The sequence below is a fragment of the Hemitrygon akajei genome, chromosome 25 (assembly GCF_048418815.1).
Source record: "Hemitrygon akajei chromosome 25, sHemAka1.3, whole genome shotgun sequence".
Taxonomy (NCBI): Eukaryota; Metazoa; Chordata; class Chondrichthyes; order Myliobatiformes; family Dasyatidae; genus Hemitrygon; species Hemitrygon akajei.
The window spans coordinates 37,501,068-37,519,420 of NC_133148.1; the positions used below are offsets into that span (position 1 = coordinate 37,501,068).

Genomic DNA, 18,353 nt, shown 5'->3' on the forward strand with positions numbered 1-18,353 from the left:
GTTCCAGGGCACCGGTGTTGCCATGCCAGGCTGCGATGGAACCAGTCAGGGTAGACACCACTGCGCATCTATAGAGTGAATAGTTTGGACAGATAACACGTGGCGAGTCTACGTCTCCTGGTGTGAATCAAAACTTTTACCTCCAGCTCCTCCTCCAACTCCACACTTTACGTTCTCTCACGTTCCCTCCAGCCTTGTTTTCCGGGGTATTCCCGGTTTAATTAGCAATTCTGGGAATGGAGAGCTCCATTTCTCTATGGATCCCTGGGTGATGCCTAGGGTTGGTGCTCCCCCTAGTGGCAGCTCCTGGTAATTCCCAGGCTCCAGAATAATCCCGGAGAATTCTATCCCGTTCCCACAAGCTGATATGTAAATCGGAGATCTTTCCAACCTGGAAAGGCTCTCCAGGAATTTCACATAGGAAATAGTGGTGTCAGAGAAGGGAATTCTTACTGAACCCAATCATTCAGGATTATTGTAAATGGATTGTTGATGGTTGGAATGGACTTGATGGGCCAAATGGCCTTACTTCACTGTACTCCATAAGTCAAAATCACTGTAAGATTCAAAATAAATAGAACTAAAGACGTCATCATTTATCTTTTACACTATTCATTCATTTTATGTCTTCTAACAATTAAGTCTTGCACTGTACTGCTAGTCAGCTGGTTGTGTAGTGGGATCAGCGAGTTGTCCCAGATTCAAATCTGGTCGGCTCTTTTGCATGTTTTCCATCTGTGCTGGGTTGAGCACCGAGCTAGCAGCTCGTAACAAAAGAAAAAGCCAGACAAAACGCTAAAGAAGCGGCAAGGTTGCCACCAGATGTGCCACGAGGCGCGGAGAGGAACGACAGCAATTCTACATCTGCCACAAGCCCACACGGTTGGCGTCAGATGTCCGAGATCATAAACCTGATTCTGGTTCTGAACTAGGTTCCGAGAGGGATTCAAAATCTGTGCAGGCAGAAGTTCAGAGTAAATTTTATTATCAATGTACATGTACGTCACCGTGGCCCTGAGATTCACTTCCCTGCGGGCATACTCTGCAAATCTATATATAGAATAGTAACTATAACAGGATCGATGAAAGATCAACCAGAGTGCAGAGGACAACAAACTGTGCAAATGCAAATATAAATAAATAGCAATAAATAACGAGAGCATGAGATAAAGAGCCCTTAAAGTGAGACCATCGGTTGTGGGAATATCAGAAACAGAATGAGTGGAGTTCTCACCTTTTGTTCAAGAGCCTGATGGTTGAGGGGTAGTAACTGTTCCTGAACCTGCTGGTGCGAGTCCTGAGGCTCCTGTATCTTCTTCCTGATGGCAGCAGTGAGAAGAGAGCATGGCCTGGGCAGTGAGCATCTCTGATGATGGAGGAAAGAGCTTGGTCTGGGTGCTGATGATGGCAGATGAGGTGAGTTAGATTGCCATCTTGGTCAGCACAGACATGCAGGGTCAAATTTGATGGAGGAACTTGGTGAGTCGAGTGGTTTCTGTGGTGGTGGGAAGGAATTGTCAACATTTCGGGTCCAAACCTTACATCGGGACTGAAAGTGGAGCTGGTATAGAGAGGGGAAGAGGTGTGGGAGGGGTCGGTAGGTGATTGGTGGACAGAGGAGAGGTGAGGGATGATGGGCAGAAGTTGCCTCACCGTGGATGGTGAGGGGTGGATTCGGGTGACAGAGGCAGGGAGGGGTGAAGAGATGTACTGTAGACAGACGCAAAATCGTCCTTCACCCTCCTCGGTCACTCACTGTCCTCTGTCTCACCCTTCCCTTCTCCTCTCGACATCGGCCACCCCCCCTCCGCATCCTCGGGCCTGATGCAGGGTAACGACCCGAGGGGTCGTCAGCTCCTCTCCCCTGCCGGATGCTGCTCGATCTGCCGATGCCCTCCAGTGGTTTGTTTGGTTACTCCAGATACCAACATCTGCAGTCTCCATCACGCTCATTTGTGATATTCCGTCCACATCTGGATAGGTGACCAAACATCTGGACAGGGGAATGTACGGGGATTGGGACTCCGAAATGAGTGCAGTGTGGGGGATGTCTATATGTGTCTCTAAGTGTAATTACTTGGAATACATTACAGTAAAATGGAAATTTTGTTCTTTTTCATTCTAATTATGTTCTTATCTGTAGAAATTGTGCATAATAGACGTTTGATTTTTGGTTTCCTTCTGAATGCTACAGAAATGATGCGATATGCATGCATTGCAGCTGCAAGTAAGTTTTTTACTGCACTTGTGCGCATAACATTGAACTTGACTTTGATAAGAGTGAAAGTGGGGAAGCGTAGGGCAAAGGGAATGTCCGCGATAGGACGGGTCGGGACGGCGTAACGGCGGTGGGGCTGGTTATTAGCCGATATGGCCAAGCCCGTGTCCCCAGCAGGTGCAGCCTCCGGGGGGGATCATGTCTAACGGCGGGTCCGCTTGTCTCTGTGCTTCCCTCCCGCAGGCGAAGCTGATCGTCCCCAACAGCACGGCGGGGCTGATCATCGGCAAGGGCGGCGCCACCGTGAAGGCGGTGATGGAGCAGTCGGGCGCCTGGGTGCAGCTGTCGCAGAAGCCGGAGGGCATCAACCTGCAGGAGCGGGTGGTGACGGTGAGCGGCGAGGCGGAGCAGAACCGCAAGGCGGTGGAGCTGATGGTGCAGAAGATCCAGGAGGACCCGCAGAGCGGCAGCTGCCTCAACATCAGCTACGCCAACATCTCGGGCCCGGTGGCCAACTCCAACCCCACCGGCTCGCCCTACGCCAACTCGGCCGAGGTCCTGCCGGCCGCGGCCTCGGCGGCCGGCCTGCTGGGCCACGCCAACCTGGCCGGCGTGGCCGGCTTCACCGCCGGGCTCTCGGGCTTCACCGGCAACGACCTGCTAGCCATCAGCTCGGCCCTCAACACCCTGGCCAGCTACGGCTACAACACCAACTCCCTGGGGTTGGGCCTCAACCCGGCCACGGCCACCGGCGTGCTGGCGGCCGTGGCGGCCAGCGCCAACCCCGCCGCCGCCGCCGCCGCCAACCTGCTGGCCTCGTACGCCAACGAGGCCTCGGCCGGCACCAACGCCCCGGCCGGCTCGGTGGGCTCCTTCTCGCTGGGCTCGCTGGCCGCCGCCTCGGCCGCCAGCAACGGGTACTTCAGCGCCGCCTCGCCGCTGGCCGCCGGCTCCATCCTGGCGGCGGAGAAGCTGAGCGAGGGCTCCAAGGACGTGGTGGAGATCGCCGTGCCCGAGAACCTGGTGGGCGCCATTTTGGGCAAGGGCGGCAAGACGCTGGTGGAGTACCAGGAGTTGACTGGCGCCCGCATCCAGATCTCCAAAAAGGGCGAGTTTATCCCGGGCACGAGGAACCGCAAGGTCACCATCACCGGCTCAGCGGCCGCCACGCAAGCCGCCCAGTATTTAATCAGCCAAAGGATCACCTACGAGCAAGGAGTGCGTGCTGCCAACCTCCAGAAAGTTGGGTAACCGGGAGCTGAAAGACAGGTGTCCGCTTTTTTAAAACAGAAACTGAACGGAGCTTATATAGTACTTGATCTAATTAAAACGTCTTGTATTAATATATTATATGAAGCGTCAGAGATCTGTGTATATGTAAATAATGTTTACTGCGTTTCCATTGGAGACCATGTCTTCTGTTGATTTGGGTTCCCCCCCCTCCCCGTTCCTCCCTGGCCACTGCCTCTAGACTCACCTATTTTCCCCTCCTCTTCCCCCACCCCTTCTCATCCACTGTCCCCACTTCCCTGGCTCTCTGCTCCACCCCGACTCCTTCTCTCTCTGCCCTCTAGCCCCTCCCTCCTAGTGCTGGCCTCCTCCCTCTTATAGGATCCTCCATTCCACCCCCGGCCGCCGCCTATGTCTCCTGGTCTCCTGTCCCCACCCTCCCTCATCTTCTTTCCTCTTCCACTTCCCTAATCCTCCCTCTCGCACCATCCTCCTTCTCTTGGCCTTTGTTCTTCCAACTCTCCTTTCCCCTCCCTCCTCTCCCCTCCAACTCACTTCTTTCCCCTCCCACTCCCTCATCTCCCCTTCCTTTTTCCTCACTCTCCCTCCTTTTCCCTTCCCTTCCTTATCCGCCCCTTCTTCCCTCACCCTCCCTGCTCTTCCCTCCTCCCCCTCATTTCCCTTCTTTATCCCCTCTTTCTCCCTCCTATTGCTCTAACCTCACCTCTCTGCTCATGCTCTAGGCCTCTCCTCCCCTCTACCTTTCCTCTCCCTTTTCCCTCCCCTCCCTCTCCCTCCTCTCTCTCCTCCCTCCCTCTCTCTCCCCCCTCCCTCTTTCTCCCCTTTCCTTCCATTCTCCCGCCTCCAATGATTCCCTGCCCGGAATCTCCTGTTCAATCTGTGCCATCGTCTCTTCTCTCTTAACTGCTTCCTCCCCCTGTCCCCACCCCCCCCCCCCCCGCCTCCTATTTCTCTCCCTCCCTCATGGAGCTGCGTGTTCATCACGTTCCAGACTTGAATAAATGCCCGTCCTCAGTCTCACACGGTGCAGGGGTTTGGGAGTTAACATATCAACACCCGTCCCCCTTCCATCCAAACCTCATCCTAACCCCTTCTACAATTCCCCTTGCCCTCCTCCCATTCCCTCCTTGAGGGGTGACACCTGCACTCACTTGCGGCTTGTCGCGTGACACTCCTCTCCAATGCCCCCTCACAAACTCGCCTGTGACCAGTCGCTTGATTCTTCCTCCCTATCGGCCCAGCAAACAGATTCATCTTCCTTTACCCACTGGAGATGTTTGAACATCAGCTGATTTTGCCACTAATCAATAAGTGTTTTATCAAAACCTATATATATATATAAAAAGGATGTATAAACTCAAGAGTTTGCATTCCCAGAGGTTTTCAGCTTGATGTCTAACCCTAGAAACTCCGAGGTGATGTTGGAGGGTTTAGAGCCCTACCTCTGTCCCCAGCTAATGTGAACACAGGAGTGATTGTCCAAGCTTAAAGCTCAGTGCCATCACCCCAGTCTCTCTCTCTCTCTCCCTCTCTTTCTTTCTCTATCTCTCTCTCTGGGCCTCCCTTTCCTGCCTTCCTGAATGACCATTGCAGATCAGATCTCCCCCTCTTCCCCCCAGAACATCTGTCGTTACCCCCATGCTGACCCTCAGTACAGACTTGCTTGAAGCTAGGAGACCGTAGCTCTCCGGGAGAGCAAGAAGAGGCAACACACACACACACACACACACACACACACACACACACACACACACACACACACACACACACACACACACACACACACACACACACACACACACACACACACACACACACACACACACACACACACACACACACACACACACACACACACACACACACACACACACACACACACACACACACACACACACACACACACACACACACACACACACACAAAATGCTGGAGGAACTCCGCAGGCCAGGCAGCATCTGTGGAAAAGAGTAAATAGTCCATGTTTCGGGCTGACGCTCTTCAGCAGGACCCTTCAGAAGGATCTCAGCCCGAAATGTCACCTGTACTCTTTTTCTTCTGCCTGGCCTGCAGCAGGTTCCTCCAGCATTTTGTGTGTGTGTGTTGCTTGGATTTCCAGCATCTGCAGATTTCCTCGTGTTTGCAAGAAGCAGCGGCTACCTTTAACACACCGAGAGTATGTTAGACACCATTCTGCCTCTTGTTCGGCACCCACCCCCTCCCTCCTAGCCCTCTAGCTGAACTAAAGCGATCCAAGGAGAAACTTCCTCACCCAGGGAGAAGTGGGAATGTGGAGCCCATTCCAACAGGGAGTGCTTGAGGCAAACAGTGAAGGAGCCCTCAAAGTTAAGGATACCAGTGGGAGAAGACTTGGAATATTTAGGAAGTTTAAGAGAAGCCCTGTGTGGACCAACATGAAGTGGTGAGGGTATATTGTCTGCCTCTGGGCTGTGGGTTGGGTTGGTAACCAGCCAATTTTGCTTTGGCTTGGAGAATCCTGGGAGATGTGTGTGGGGTGGGGGGGTGTTAAGGAAGCAGAATTGAAAGAGTTTCAATATTTACCACTGATCTGCACCCCCATTTCTTGGGTTTTTGATAGGCCTTCCCAACAGTGAGCACGGCTAGCGAGTGTTATGTGTGTGTGTTGTCACACTTGGCCGGACCTGAAGCTCACAACCATGTCATCAGGGGAAATGCCAGGAGTGGGACATGGCCACTGAACATGGGATTCCCCGGAGAGAGACTGTCAAGGAGATTGTAGGGCCAGAGGGGGGAGGTGGGCACAAAAACAGCACGGTAGTGTAGTGGTTAGCACAATGGTTTACAGTACAGGTGACCCGGGTTCAATTCCCCCCGCTGCCTGTAAGGAGTTTGTATCTTTTCCCCATTACTGCACAGTTTCCTCCCACAGTCCAAAGATGTACCAAGCCGGTAGGTTAATTAGTCATTGTAAATTGTCCCATGAGTTGGCTAGGACAAAACTGGGGGATCGCTGGGCAGCTGCAAGGGCCGGAAAAGTCTATTATGTGCTGTATCTCAAATGAGACTGTCACTAGGACCACAATTCTCCTTAGCTAGTTAGATACTCATGTCCTCGGGAGCGGGGGGAGGGTCCACAGAGAGAAAGAGAGAGGCAGCTGCAGTGAGAAAGAGTCTGGGGGCTCACAGAGGATTTAACTGGCTTCCACAGAGAGAGATGGGCACTGAGGACAGGGGGCCATTAAAGGAGACTAATGGTCCACAAACAAAGTTCGCCCGCAGAGAGTGCAGGTCGACTGATAAGGCTGGTCGGAGGGACTAGAGAATCCACCAGTAAGGGTGCTGGTAGAGGCCAAAATTCCACAAACAAACCCTGTCATAGTGACCAGGGGCCCACAAGTGAAGATAGTCTGTAGATACCAGGGATCCACAAGTGAAGATAGTTTGTAGCTGTCAGGGATCCATGAGTAAAGATGATCCATGGATTCCAAATACCGACAAGACCAACCTCATTCAAGCAATAACCTCCCACCTACTTGCTCCCTGGCCCTGTTTCCAAGTCACTGACTAGGTCTCCCTTGTCAGACGTCCTGAGCCACCCAGGTCCAGCAGGTAGCCATGTGGGCAGCTTGTGGAATCCAGGTTCCTGTGGACTCCCATCGAGGGCTCACTGTAACTACAGCTCCTCCTGACCCACCACCATCACCAGAGAGGGGTGGGCAGGCTAGTGCCAAACCAAAAAGGGCGTTGGGTCGTGGCGAGGGGAAGGGTGGGCGAGACATGACCCCTGGCAAAGTATCTTCCACGGGGCAAAACGATAGGAAGCCATTCGGCCCTTCAAACAGTTTTCTATCCTGTCCTGGCCAAAATATAGGGCTGACACCAGTTTGGAGGTGATAGGCGGAGTGAGAAATTTGGTGTTGGCTTTTGTTAGGCTCCTGCCCCTCCTGGGATCCCTGTCAAAGATGGTCCTGTCCAAGTTGTTCCACCAGAGGAGTGTTGACTTGACCAATGAAGATCCAGACTGAGACATCAAGGAGATTCTCTCAACCCATCCCATCCTCTCTAGTGGTTCTTTAGTGCCACACAGTAATCGAAGGCCTTCACGTTCATCCCATCTTTACTCAGAGGGAGCTTACAGCCTGTTTTTGGATCTGTCTTGCAGCAGCTCAGGAGGGTTTCATTGACACCTGTTAGAAAGGTGTGTCATTTGTGAGAAGGGTGCCAGTCAGGTTCCGCACTACGGTGAGACTGGCCCACGGGGGTGGAGGGTGTCTTCCTCTGTTGCCATAGCAGCATATGAGCTGCCGCCTACACTGCTTCCCTATCTCAGATCCCAACAAGAATATTCCCAGTGCCTCACAAAACAGCACTTGAAACTAGTGCTCTCATCTTTCCCAAGAAAGTGGGGCAGATTCCTAAGGAATTGCTTGGGGTATTAAGTATATCATTTGGAATGTCACTAGAAAGTATCTCCAGACTTTTCTCTGATTCTATCCGATGGGAATAGGCAGTTTAAATGGTTCAGCACTGGCTTGATGGGCTGAAGGGCCTGTTCCTGTGATGGACTTCTCTATGACTTTTTAGGAGTAGGCTACAGGCCCAAGAGTTGCCCGGCTCCAAAGGCAAGACTCTGTCCATGGGGGTGGTTCTGGAATCAGCTTCCCATGGACGGGCAAACTCTGTCAAAAAGGTTAGAGATCTGTCTAGTAACCAGTTTGTTAATGTCTCTCCAGGGGCAGGCGGCAGGGTAGGTGATGGGAAAGTGGGGTGAGTGAAAAGGGGAATAGTGAATGGGCTGAACTATTCCATGATGGGCTGAATGGCCTGTTTCTATACTGTATGGCTCTATGTTAGCATTCCTCTCTGCTTTACGCTGCTTGGAACTGTCCCTGGTCCTGAAACAGCTCTGGAGTGCGAAGGCAGTGAGGCAAGTGGCTCTTCAATGTTGCGGGGAGAAGGCCAGGGGCTAGTGGGGGTGAATCCCAAGAGATCCCTCAATACATTGCTAGGCTTGTGAAGTGAATTTCGGGTTGGTCATTGTGCACTTCACAAGCTTTGTGTACTTGCCAGTGCGAGGTCTTGCTTCAGCAAGGAGATACCCAACACAATTGGGGGCCCGTCTGTGGGGGACAGATTAAACGTGTTAGAGGGACACACACATTTGTGCACAAGCTAGACACCCACAGTTGCAATCTGACCCCATGGTCCTACACACAAGATCTCGTCAGAAACCTGCAACCCAGTCTCCATCCTTCACTCGGTCTCCCCGAGCTTGAAATAGTTCCATATGAGTTTAAGCCCCAGCCTTTCAGATTGCCGCTTGCTCTGTTAAACAGGCTCTGCAGCTCCTCCCCATTTGCCTTCTACTCTCCACGAACAAGCTCAGAACGAGCGAACCTGAAAACCCTCGTTAGTCAGCCTGAAAACACGCAGTTTTCACTGCCAGAATTAACGCAGCTTCTTAAAAAAGTTTAAAACGACATTTTGAAATGAGATTTTTTTTTGGTCTAATGCCAGAAACTGCTAGTGCCATTTGAACAACATATCAGGAATATTGTGAGAATGTAAATGCAAATTCAGAGTGTACCGTGCTTATTTTTTTTATTTAGAGAAGGAGAGTTGAAATTATCTAGAATATTCAAATTTTGACTCTGTTGAGGGCCATTGTGTGTTGCCTGTGTGTCCACAGCCTGCGTTAGCTCAGATTTGGAGATTTATTGAGCTCCTAGTTTTCCTTGAGTTGTTGGTGTTGCAACAAACCTCTGACTTCTACTTCCTGTGAGTGATGACGCTGTTGGAGCATTCCTAGTCTCCCTATTCCTCGCTCCAGTACCCTTTCCTCTCCCATGACTCATTGCGTCCTCCTTGGGACTAAGACCTATGATTGGCTGTCTGCAGCTCTTTCCCGTCCAATGAGTGAACCATGCTCTCAGCTGTTGCTGCATACATCCTCAAATCTGAATGTGCAGCTCCCTGGGAATCCTCGGCCTTTTGACATCGATGGGAGCTAGCGGAATTTGTTGATGAAGGTCGTGGGAGTTTAGTGCCACTGGGAGATGGCAGGTGATGAGGTGGGTTGGAGAATTAAGTGTGGGGGCACTTTCTACCCATGGAGTCAGGGCTCAGAACTACTTAGACATGAATACAAACTTTGCACTCAGGTTAATGATGTGATACAAACCCAGACACAGGCAGGAAAATGAAAACACACACACACACACACACACACACAATGCATATACCATATATGCACACACACACACACATACGCATAAAACACACATAGGGTCAGAGAAACAGGCCCTTCAGCCTATCTAATCCATGCCAAACAATTTAAACTGCCTAGTCCCATCTATCTGCACCCAGTCCATACCCCTACCATCCATGTACCTACCCAAATTTCTCATAAACATCAAAATCTAAATTGCATCCACCACTTGCACCAGGAGCTCATTCCACACTCTCACCACGCTCTGCGTGAAGGAGTTTCCCCTCAAACATCTCACCTTTCACCCTTAACCCATGGCCTCTAGTTGTAGTCTCCCGCAACCTCGCTGGAAAAACCCTGATTGCCTTTACCATACCTATACCCCTCATAATTTTGTATACCTCTATCAAACCTCCCCTCATTCTTCTATGCTCTAGCAAATAAAGTTCTAACCCACTTAATCTTTCCTCAGGCCCTCCAATTCCTGCAACATCCTTGCAAATTTTCTCTGTACTCTTTCAGTCTAACGTACAACATTCCTGTATGTGCTTAATACCTATGTGCACACGTACACACATGTTCACAAACACATGCACAGGCAATATATATGCACACATATACAAAGCTCATAGATTCTCTTTCAAAAAGAGGCACACATGGGTAGACAGATATATACACGCACGTGCACACACACACACACACACACACACACACACACACACACACACACACACACACACACACACACACACACACACACACACACACACACACACACACACACACACACACACACAATATCATACGTTCTACCTTTGCTTGAGTATTGATTCCTTCCTGGGTTACAGATTCCCTGAATAATTATCCCTCTCCATGTGGCCATTCTCCATACAAATACTCCACGTACTGACCCTGGGCTGATCTCAATTATCCTCCCCCTCCTAGGTAACACTCAGTGATATCCCACGGCCCTGCTCCCCCGCGCTTCCTGGTCGTGCTTAGTTACCAAACTCACACTGGCTTGAGGAGCCTCACTTGTCAACACCTTGAGGTAGGGAAGAAACTCCAGAAATATCTGAAGACGTAGATAGTCCATTTTCCTGACATCAAGTTTGGCCACGTCTCAGTCGGAGGTCCATTCCAGAGGGTAAAAGAGGAAATACGAGCTGGGAATGTTAGTTAACCAGGTGGCTCTTCCATCTCCAATCATGCTGTGAAAGGAGAAGACTAAATGATTCTCAGAGCTTGTGTGGACTCCAATAAAAGGTGTGGAGATGCGGTTTTTGAGCAGAAAGCTGAGCCTCATTTGGAGCTACTGATCATTGGGCTAGGGACACGTTTCACGGTCCCTGCAAGCTGCATGTGTGTGCAGATGGAGGTCAAACCAGCTCATTGATGCTTGCTGTTGTGAAAGCCCTCATCCTGTGACAGCTTCTCCTGGTGGGAGAGCCATTTAGAGGGAGCGGCCGTCATGAGGCCCAGACAAGCCAAGGGAGCAGCCTGGTCGGTGGTCTTTCTTCAGTGAACCTGGGGTATAGACAAGGTCTAGCCAGGTGAGCCCAATTTTTTCCCCCTCTCCATCCTGGGCTTTCTACTTCCTCCCCACATTGTTATTCACCCGAAGCCTCGGTCTTGCCAGGGTTGAATTAGAAACAGATAACAGATGCCATGGTGACCGGGCAAGAAGCCCAGAACTTCATGCGTTAATGGCACGTTGTTGGGAGGGTGGGGTTTGAATGTATCCATTCCAATGATGGGTCTGTAGATTATTTTATGCAAGTCCTATCAGTTGCTGGCCACTTTCCCCATTCCTGCTCCCACTCACTCACACTCTGGTGTAGGTAGGGGGATCATTAAGTTTGTGCTGGTCTATCATGGAGAACTTGCTTTGAAGAAATGTAAGGAGGCGTTTTTCTTCCCCTTAGACCCACCTACATTTCTAAACCTTGTGCATAAGAGTGCCAAATCGGAAGTCAGCCTCGGCTTCCTCCACTGAATGATCATACCTTCTGTTCTTGCATCCTCTTGCTTCACCCCATCCCCAAACATCATTGCCACATCATTGGTTTTGAAGAGGTTGAAGATGTAGTCAACTAGGGCCCAGGCCCATTGGGAAATTCATTGTCATCTTCACAACCTCAGTGAATCCCATCTTCGCACGTCAATCTTCCTCAACACACTGCATCGTCACCTTCCAAGCGTTCACTCTGTCTCCGCGTCTCTCTCTCTTCTCATTCCTCTCCCCATCCACCCCCATGGCTTGACCTCTGACTCTGACCTCAAACCGCACAAAGTCTGTCCATCGGGCGCCACCGTTTTTGAGTTTCGGAGAAACCGAAAGCAAGGAGTCCCAGCTGGGTAGACTGATCACTCCCACAAAGTATGAGGATGAGAAAAAGACATAGGTGCAATCTACACATTGTTTAGATTCAACAACGGAGCATACACTTCAGGGGTCTGTTCAACACTTGTGTTGCCTGTCCTTTTCTCTTTACCTTTCCGAGTCATGTCAACTCCCTCATAAATCCACTGTAAATAATCCCGATGGGGTGCTGGTTGGGAGGGTGCTGATGGGCTGTTTTGCTCTCTCTCCTTGCGTTTCAGTTTTTGCATTGAATTGTTGCTGCATTTAACAAGGACAATACGAAAAAGATATTTATTTCAACGACAAAGGACGATTTTTTTGGAGAGAAGATTAAAGAAAAAATAAAGGGAATGCTGTTATTGATAAAGTTCTTTCAATCTTGATAAAGATTTAGTTTTACTTGACTTGGTGATAGCTAATTATCATTGGTGTTCAATAGACTGTGTATGTTCGATGCTGAGTTATGTATACCTTGTGAAATGTGCAGTGCCTGCGATTATATTTGCATATTTGCTCATTCAACATATAAATGTGGCTCGTTCATTGCATTTCTGTTGTCTTGTCGCATTCTTCTCGCATAATCACTAATCTCAGTCCATCTAACGATGCATTTTACTTACAAGTCGCACGATTTTCCACACTCCACCCCCCCAGCACCCTCTTCTTTCCCCCACCCCACCCCCTCCCATTCACACCCCCCAACCCCCACTCCCTACTTCTGTTCTTTACAACTAGTTCATTCACCTGTCCTGAGTGAGCGCCAACTTTGTATTGGTCAGGGGTTGGTGGTTGGGTGGGGGGGATGGGGGTTGGATGGAGAAGGTGCTGTCAGGCTGTTGAGGGAGAAGTGGGGTGGGGTGTGTTCCAATATCCAGCCTGTGCGGGAGGAACTAAGAGATCCAAGCTAACTATCTAGATCCATTAATAACAACCACAAATCCACCCGTTTGTCAATAACTTTATCTTCTTCACTTACAGTATATCCCTTAGGAAAATAAATTTTTGCCTAACTTGACCTATAAGTGACTCCAGACTTACTGTGAGGTTGAAATCTTAGATGCTATTGGCTGGAATCAATGTGGCTTGACCCTCTTTCCATACTCTGTTGAATGGGCTAGTTTGTTGGGATAAATGGAAGAGAGATGGAAATGGCTCTTTATTAAAGGCGACCATTTGGGGGCCTTTGTTTGTGGACCTGATGCGGGTCCACAATGATGGGCTAGGCCTTATCCCACAACCATTACAGGACATTACCCTCGAGGCAAAGGTCATGGCCAATATTGTTGCTAGGGTGACCCCGTCATTGCCTGCAACACCATTTAAAGTTGGGCCAACACAATGTTGTGTAGAGGACAGCAAAATTCTACTAGCCACCTCAGATAACACGTTGTCCAATTAATGCGTTCATTGTCCAATACTGGTTTTTCCATTGAGGGGAGATTCCTGGGCTCAGTGCTCATTAGTTGTTGAGCCCCAGATCCTAGGGCCAACCAATTTATCATGCAGGACTATGTTGGGTCTTGGGCCCTTCCCTGATTAGACCATAAGACATTGGAGGAGAATTAGGCTAGACCATAAGATCATAACACTTTGGAGGAGAATTAGGCCATTCAGCCTGTCTTCCATCACGGCTGACATATTTTTCTTTCAATCCCATTCTCCTACCTTGTCCTCATAACATTGGATGCCATTACTAATCAAGAACCTATCAACCTCCACTTTAAATACCCAGTGACTTGACCTCCACAGAAGATTGTGGCAATGAATTCCAGCGATGCAGCTCTCTCTAGCTGAAGAAATTCCTCCTCATCTGTTCTGTAGGGAAGTCCCTCTATTCTGAGGCTGTGCCCTCTGTTCCTAGACCCTCCCACTATTGGAAAATCCTCTCTACGTCCTATCCAAGCCTTTCAAAATTTACAATACTGCAATCCTACACCTAAGCCTTAACCCATCTGGATAAAAATTGCTTGACATCCCAGCATTCAGTGTGTTCCCACTCGATGGGAACTCCCTCTGCCATTAGCCAAAGAGAGATGCAACTTGCTCTGCTTTAGGTTGACCAGTTGGACCCTCTGGCTATGCATCGAGTTTCACTCACAAAGCAGCCAAACGTTTTGTGGGAATCCCAATGCAGTCCAGGGACGCGTTGACCAGGCAGGCTCATGGCTGTCCCCCTGGGTTGGGCCTTCCCAGCAGGCATCAGTGCTCCTGCATCAATAGAGGACACCAATTGGCCAAACCTACTCTCCAATTACTGCCCAGTGCCTTTGGCAATAACTATGGAGAACGGCCATGATGCTGTACAAATATGACTTAGTCTTATGTGTAATGGGCAAGGTATTGCGGCTACAGATTGGAACACACAAAGCACTAAGAGTGCAGTTGCTGGGAAATTAACATAAGGCCATTCATCCCATCGTCCTCTGTTCCATGAGATCTGTCCCTTCCCTGGCTCTCCCCATCTACCCTCCCATTGTATCGTACTTACTGCCCATTACACCACTGGCATTTAGGGCAGCAATGAAGGTCCTCCATCTCTGTCTGTCCATAGTCACACTCCAGTGTAGAAGGATTCTTCATTGCTGTTTCTGTACCAGTTTTGTTTGACCGGTCAGGGTTGTTAGCCCTAAGCCGAACCCCAGAACCTGGAGGACTGGTGGACCACTCTTCGTCTGACCTCGACCCTTTGACCTGTTTGGCATGGGTGACCCTTCCAAGAGCCAAAGCATAAAGCCCTAACTCCAGCCAGCATAGCTCCCTGGGTCATTGAGGGAAGCAGACCTCCCAACCCCATGACAAGCTTATGGTCCTCTTGGAGGACCCATAGAATCTTACACCAATAAAAATCTATTGAGGTCAGTAGTGATAGTTTCACAGTGTATAGAAGGAGAGAGTTGTGCATCTTTATCACTCTTAGTGTAGGGAAATGCTTCCCCATATCATCCTTGGTCTCAGTGCCCAGAAGTTGATTGGTACTCGAGTACCAATCCCGAAGTAGTCTTTGATATCTGGGAAGAGCCAAGCAAGTCTGATTGGGCAGCATGGTGTTCCACGTTCATTGAAGAATGTTACAGAGGAAAAAGGTTTGTTACAAGTGAATGGAATTGTATTTATAACATAACATTGAGGTTGCGGATTGGAATCATAAAACCATAAGATACAGGACTAGAACTGAGCCATTTGGCCTATCAAGACCTCCATAATTTCATCATGGCTGATCCGTTTTCTGCCAGCCCCAATCTCCCGCCTTCTCCCTTCAAGCCCTGACTAATCAAGAATCTATCAACCTCTGCCTTAAATATACCCAATGACTTGGCCTCCACCTCCACAGCTGTCTTTGGTAATGAATTTCACAGATTCACCACCCTCTGGCTAAAGAAATTCCTCCTCATCTCCATTCTGAATGGATGCCCTTCTATTCTGAGGGTATGCCTTCTGGTGTTAGACTCCCCCACCGGAGGAATAGTTCTCTCCACATCCACTCTATCGAGGCCTTTCAACATGCAAGATGTTTCGATGAGCTCACCCTAATTCCAGAGAATAGAAGCCAGAGCCACCAAACGCTCTTCATGTGACAAGCTTTTCAATCCCAGAATCATTTCCATGAAACCCTCTTCAAAGTTGACACATCTTTTCTTCGATAAGGGGCCCAACGTTGCTCTCGATATTCCAAGTGACGCCTTGACAGCGCTTTATAAAGTCTGAACATTACAGCCTTGATTTTATGTACATCGTAGCACATGACACACTTCCTGCAGTTCCTGGGGAGGTAGCTTAACAACAGTCCATTCAGCCCCTTTGTCCTCTGTTGCATGAGACCTACCCCTTCCCTTGCTCTCCCCATCTATCTACCCATAGAGCAGGGTTCCCAACCTTTTTTATGCCATGGAGCCTTACTGTCAGCCAAGGTGTCCATGGATCCCAGGTTTGGAACCCCTACCACAGTATGTTGAACCAATAATGTCATTGATGTCATTCTGGGGAGAGAGTCGTAGAATCTCCTGATATGATCCACGACCAGCTTATGGTCACACTCTGCAATGAGTCAGAACTTGAAGCGCATCCAGGTCCCAAGGTCATTGAACTAAAAAAAAAGAAGGGGTTAAAGGTGAGCCAGAGTGAGGGGAAAGGTCAAAGTACAGTGGGCTGAAAGATCACAGGTCAACACACTGCACCAAGAAGATGACTGGTGATGTTGAGTACACATCCCAGAAAAGTCGTGGGTCAGTACCTACGCCACGGCAGCCATGAGTAAACTACAAGTGGGTCCAAAATTATGAAGGATCTCACCACACAGAGGTGACCAGCTGTCGGTGTCTCCCAAGTACAGGGATGGCGGTGGAGCTCAGGAATCGTCCCATGCCTGACAGTTGACCTATTCGGAACTCACACCCAACTGTACATTGGACGATCTCCAGAGGGACCTCTCTGACTCCAGTGCTCAGCAAGGCAGATGCTGACAAAGGCTTCAGCCAGTCCCAAGCCCTGCTACAGTTTCCAGTTCAGCGAGGGTAAACACGATGACTTGTAGGAACCCCAGCATCAGCCCCCCCCCCCCCTCTCTAACACACGAGCAACTCAGTGAAATCTGTCTCTCTCTCTCTCTCAGCATGAGCCCCAGACCCAGTCTGATTCAACCAGTGACCCAGGAACGGGGTGGGAAGCCACCGTGGCCACAAGTTAGCAGGCTCACCAGAGGACCGGGGAGAAGTGGGGGATGCGGGTACGTGCAAGATCCAAAGATTTGATCTACCTCATGAAGCAGTTGTTAAACTGTGCCGGTGATATAGTGGGGGGGGGGGGGGGGGCGGAGTATGCTTCTGTGGGTGCTGTGGTGGTTGAAGCCCCTGGCAGTGATCTCTCCCTCCCCCTCATTTCTCCCCCTCCCGCAGCTTGATGCCCTAATCCTTCCGGCCACTGCTGGGCTCGGATTAGGGTCTTACTGTAGCCTTGACAGAGGAGATCCAATTGTAGTTGCTTTAAATCTTGTCACAGAACTTAGGGCAATTCCATGGGCGAGTTGGTAAGTCCCCAATGCCGCTAAGCGTGTCTTGGGGAATCTTGCCTCCACTATCTCCCCCCCAAAAGATTTCCAGGTGAATTGTTCCTCACTCTGTTGATGGTCTTAGAGCCAGAGTTTGCCTATAAGGCAAGGATGGGCGCCTTGCTGTGTGGGGGACGGTTAGGGTGAAGGGAGAGGCCCATATCCGAGTGTAGAAAGCTACGGTCCAAAGGTGGGTAAATTGGACCAGTGTAGACGAGCACAGCAATCAGCACAGACATGGTGGGTGACTGTTTCTGTGCCGTACAGCTTAATCAGAGACCCCACCCCCACAACCTCACATTCCCGTTCTCTGGGAAAATCTAACTAGGAGACGGCAAAGCCTAACAAGATCAGGCCCGAACACGGCTGAGCTCACAGGGAGGGGGAACTCAGTGGGGTGGGTGGTGGCTGCAGGACACGTCATTCTTCAAACCCTCCCTCCTCCCCCCCACCCCACCACCACCAGGCACCAGTCACGGACAGAAACCATTCTCTTATCACCCTTCAGTTTTTCCACTGGTCGTCGAAGGTGTCTCCCCTCTCGCCCGCCACGCATTTGATTTCTTGAGTAACTCCGCTCAAAAAAGACGGCACATAATTCTCCATCCAGCTGTGAGCAACGCATCGCAGAAGGTTCCACCTTGTAACATCACATCTCGGTCACTTCCTGTGAGACTCCATTGCTTCACTCTCTCCGCACTGCCTTCTGGGTAATGTAACCTCCTCCACTTGCGTTCTGTGTCACTAAATAATACCTCCAAGCAAAAACATTTTTTTCTCTCTCTCTCTCTCTCTCTCTTTTGGGTTGTTCTTGAAGAAAAAATAATGAATAAATAAAGAAATTATTTATGATCCAACGTTCTGTGAAAGATTTATTTTTCTTACCAATCCCCAACCCCACCCCCCCCCAAGGAAGTGCTCATCATTCAAAATGGAAGGACCATCCAAAGGAAAATCCCAAACCAGTACAAACCCAGAAGAGATGACCACAACAGTGGAACACTGGCTCATAATGCCAGTGTCCTGGGTTCAATCCTGACCCTGGGCACTGTTTACCTCAGTCTCGGCCTGTTGTGGGGGTTTGGTTCCTTTGGGCACTGTCTAGCTCAGGAGAGCGAGGCCCCACAATAGGCAGAGCTCGTATCACGCATCGACGCGGCTTCAGTGATTAAGGGAGCTCCACTGTAGCGTGACTCTTCACAGCGGCATTGATCGGGATTCGATCCCGCTCACGTCTGAACGTTCTCACTGTGACCGCGTTGGCTTCCTGCCACATTCCGAAGA

At 50.0% G+C, this 18,353-nt stretch overlaps 1 protein-coding gene and 1 long non-coding RNA gene across 3 annotated transcripts in view; both read left to right on the forward strand.

Moving 5' to 3' along the window:
- LOC140716525 (RNA-binding protein Nova-1-like) overlaps window positions 1–12,571 on the forward strand; it is a 271,491-nt gene extending 258,920 nt beyond the window's left edge. For both annotated transcript variants that reach the window (XM_073029332.1, XM_073029333.1), the window contains exon 4: window positions 2,462–12,571. In XM_073029332.1, coding sequence (XP_072885433.1) covers window positions 2,462–3,469 — 1,008 coding nt within the window. In that variant the 3' untranslated portion in view covers window positions 3,470–12,571. The remainder of the gene's footprint in view (window positions 1–2,461) is intronic.
- Window positions 12,572–12,845: 274 nt separating this feature from the next.
- LOC140716526 (uncharacterized) lies at window positions 12,846–17,926 on the forward strand. Its single transcript, XR_012096309.1, has 2 exons — window positions 12,846–16,748; window positions 17,578–17,926. It is a non-coding gene; the product is annotated as an uncharacterized lncRNA (long non-coding RNA).
- Window positions 17,927–18,353: the final 427 nt, after the last annotated feature.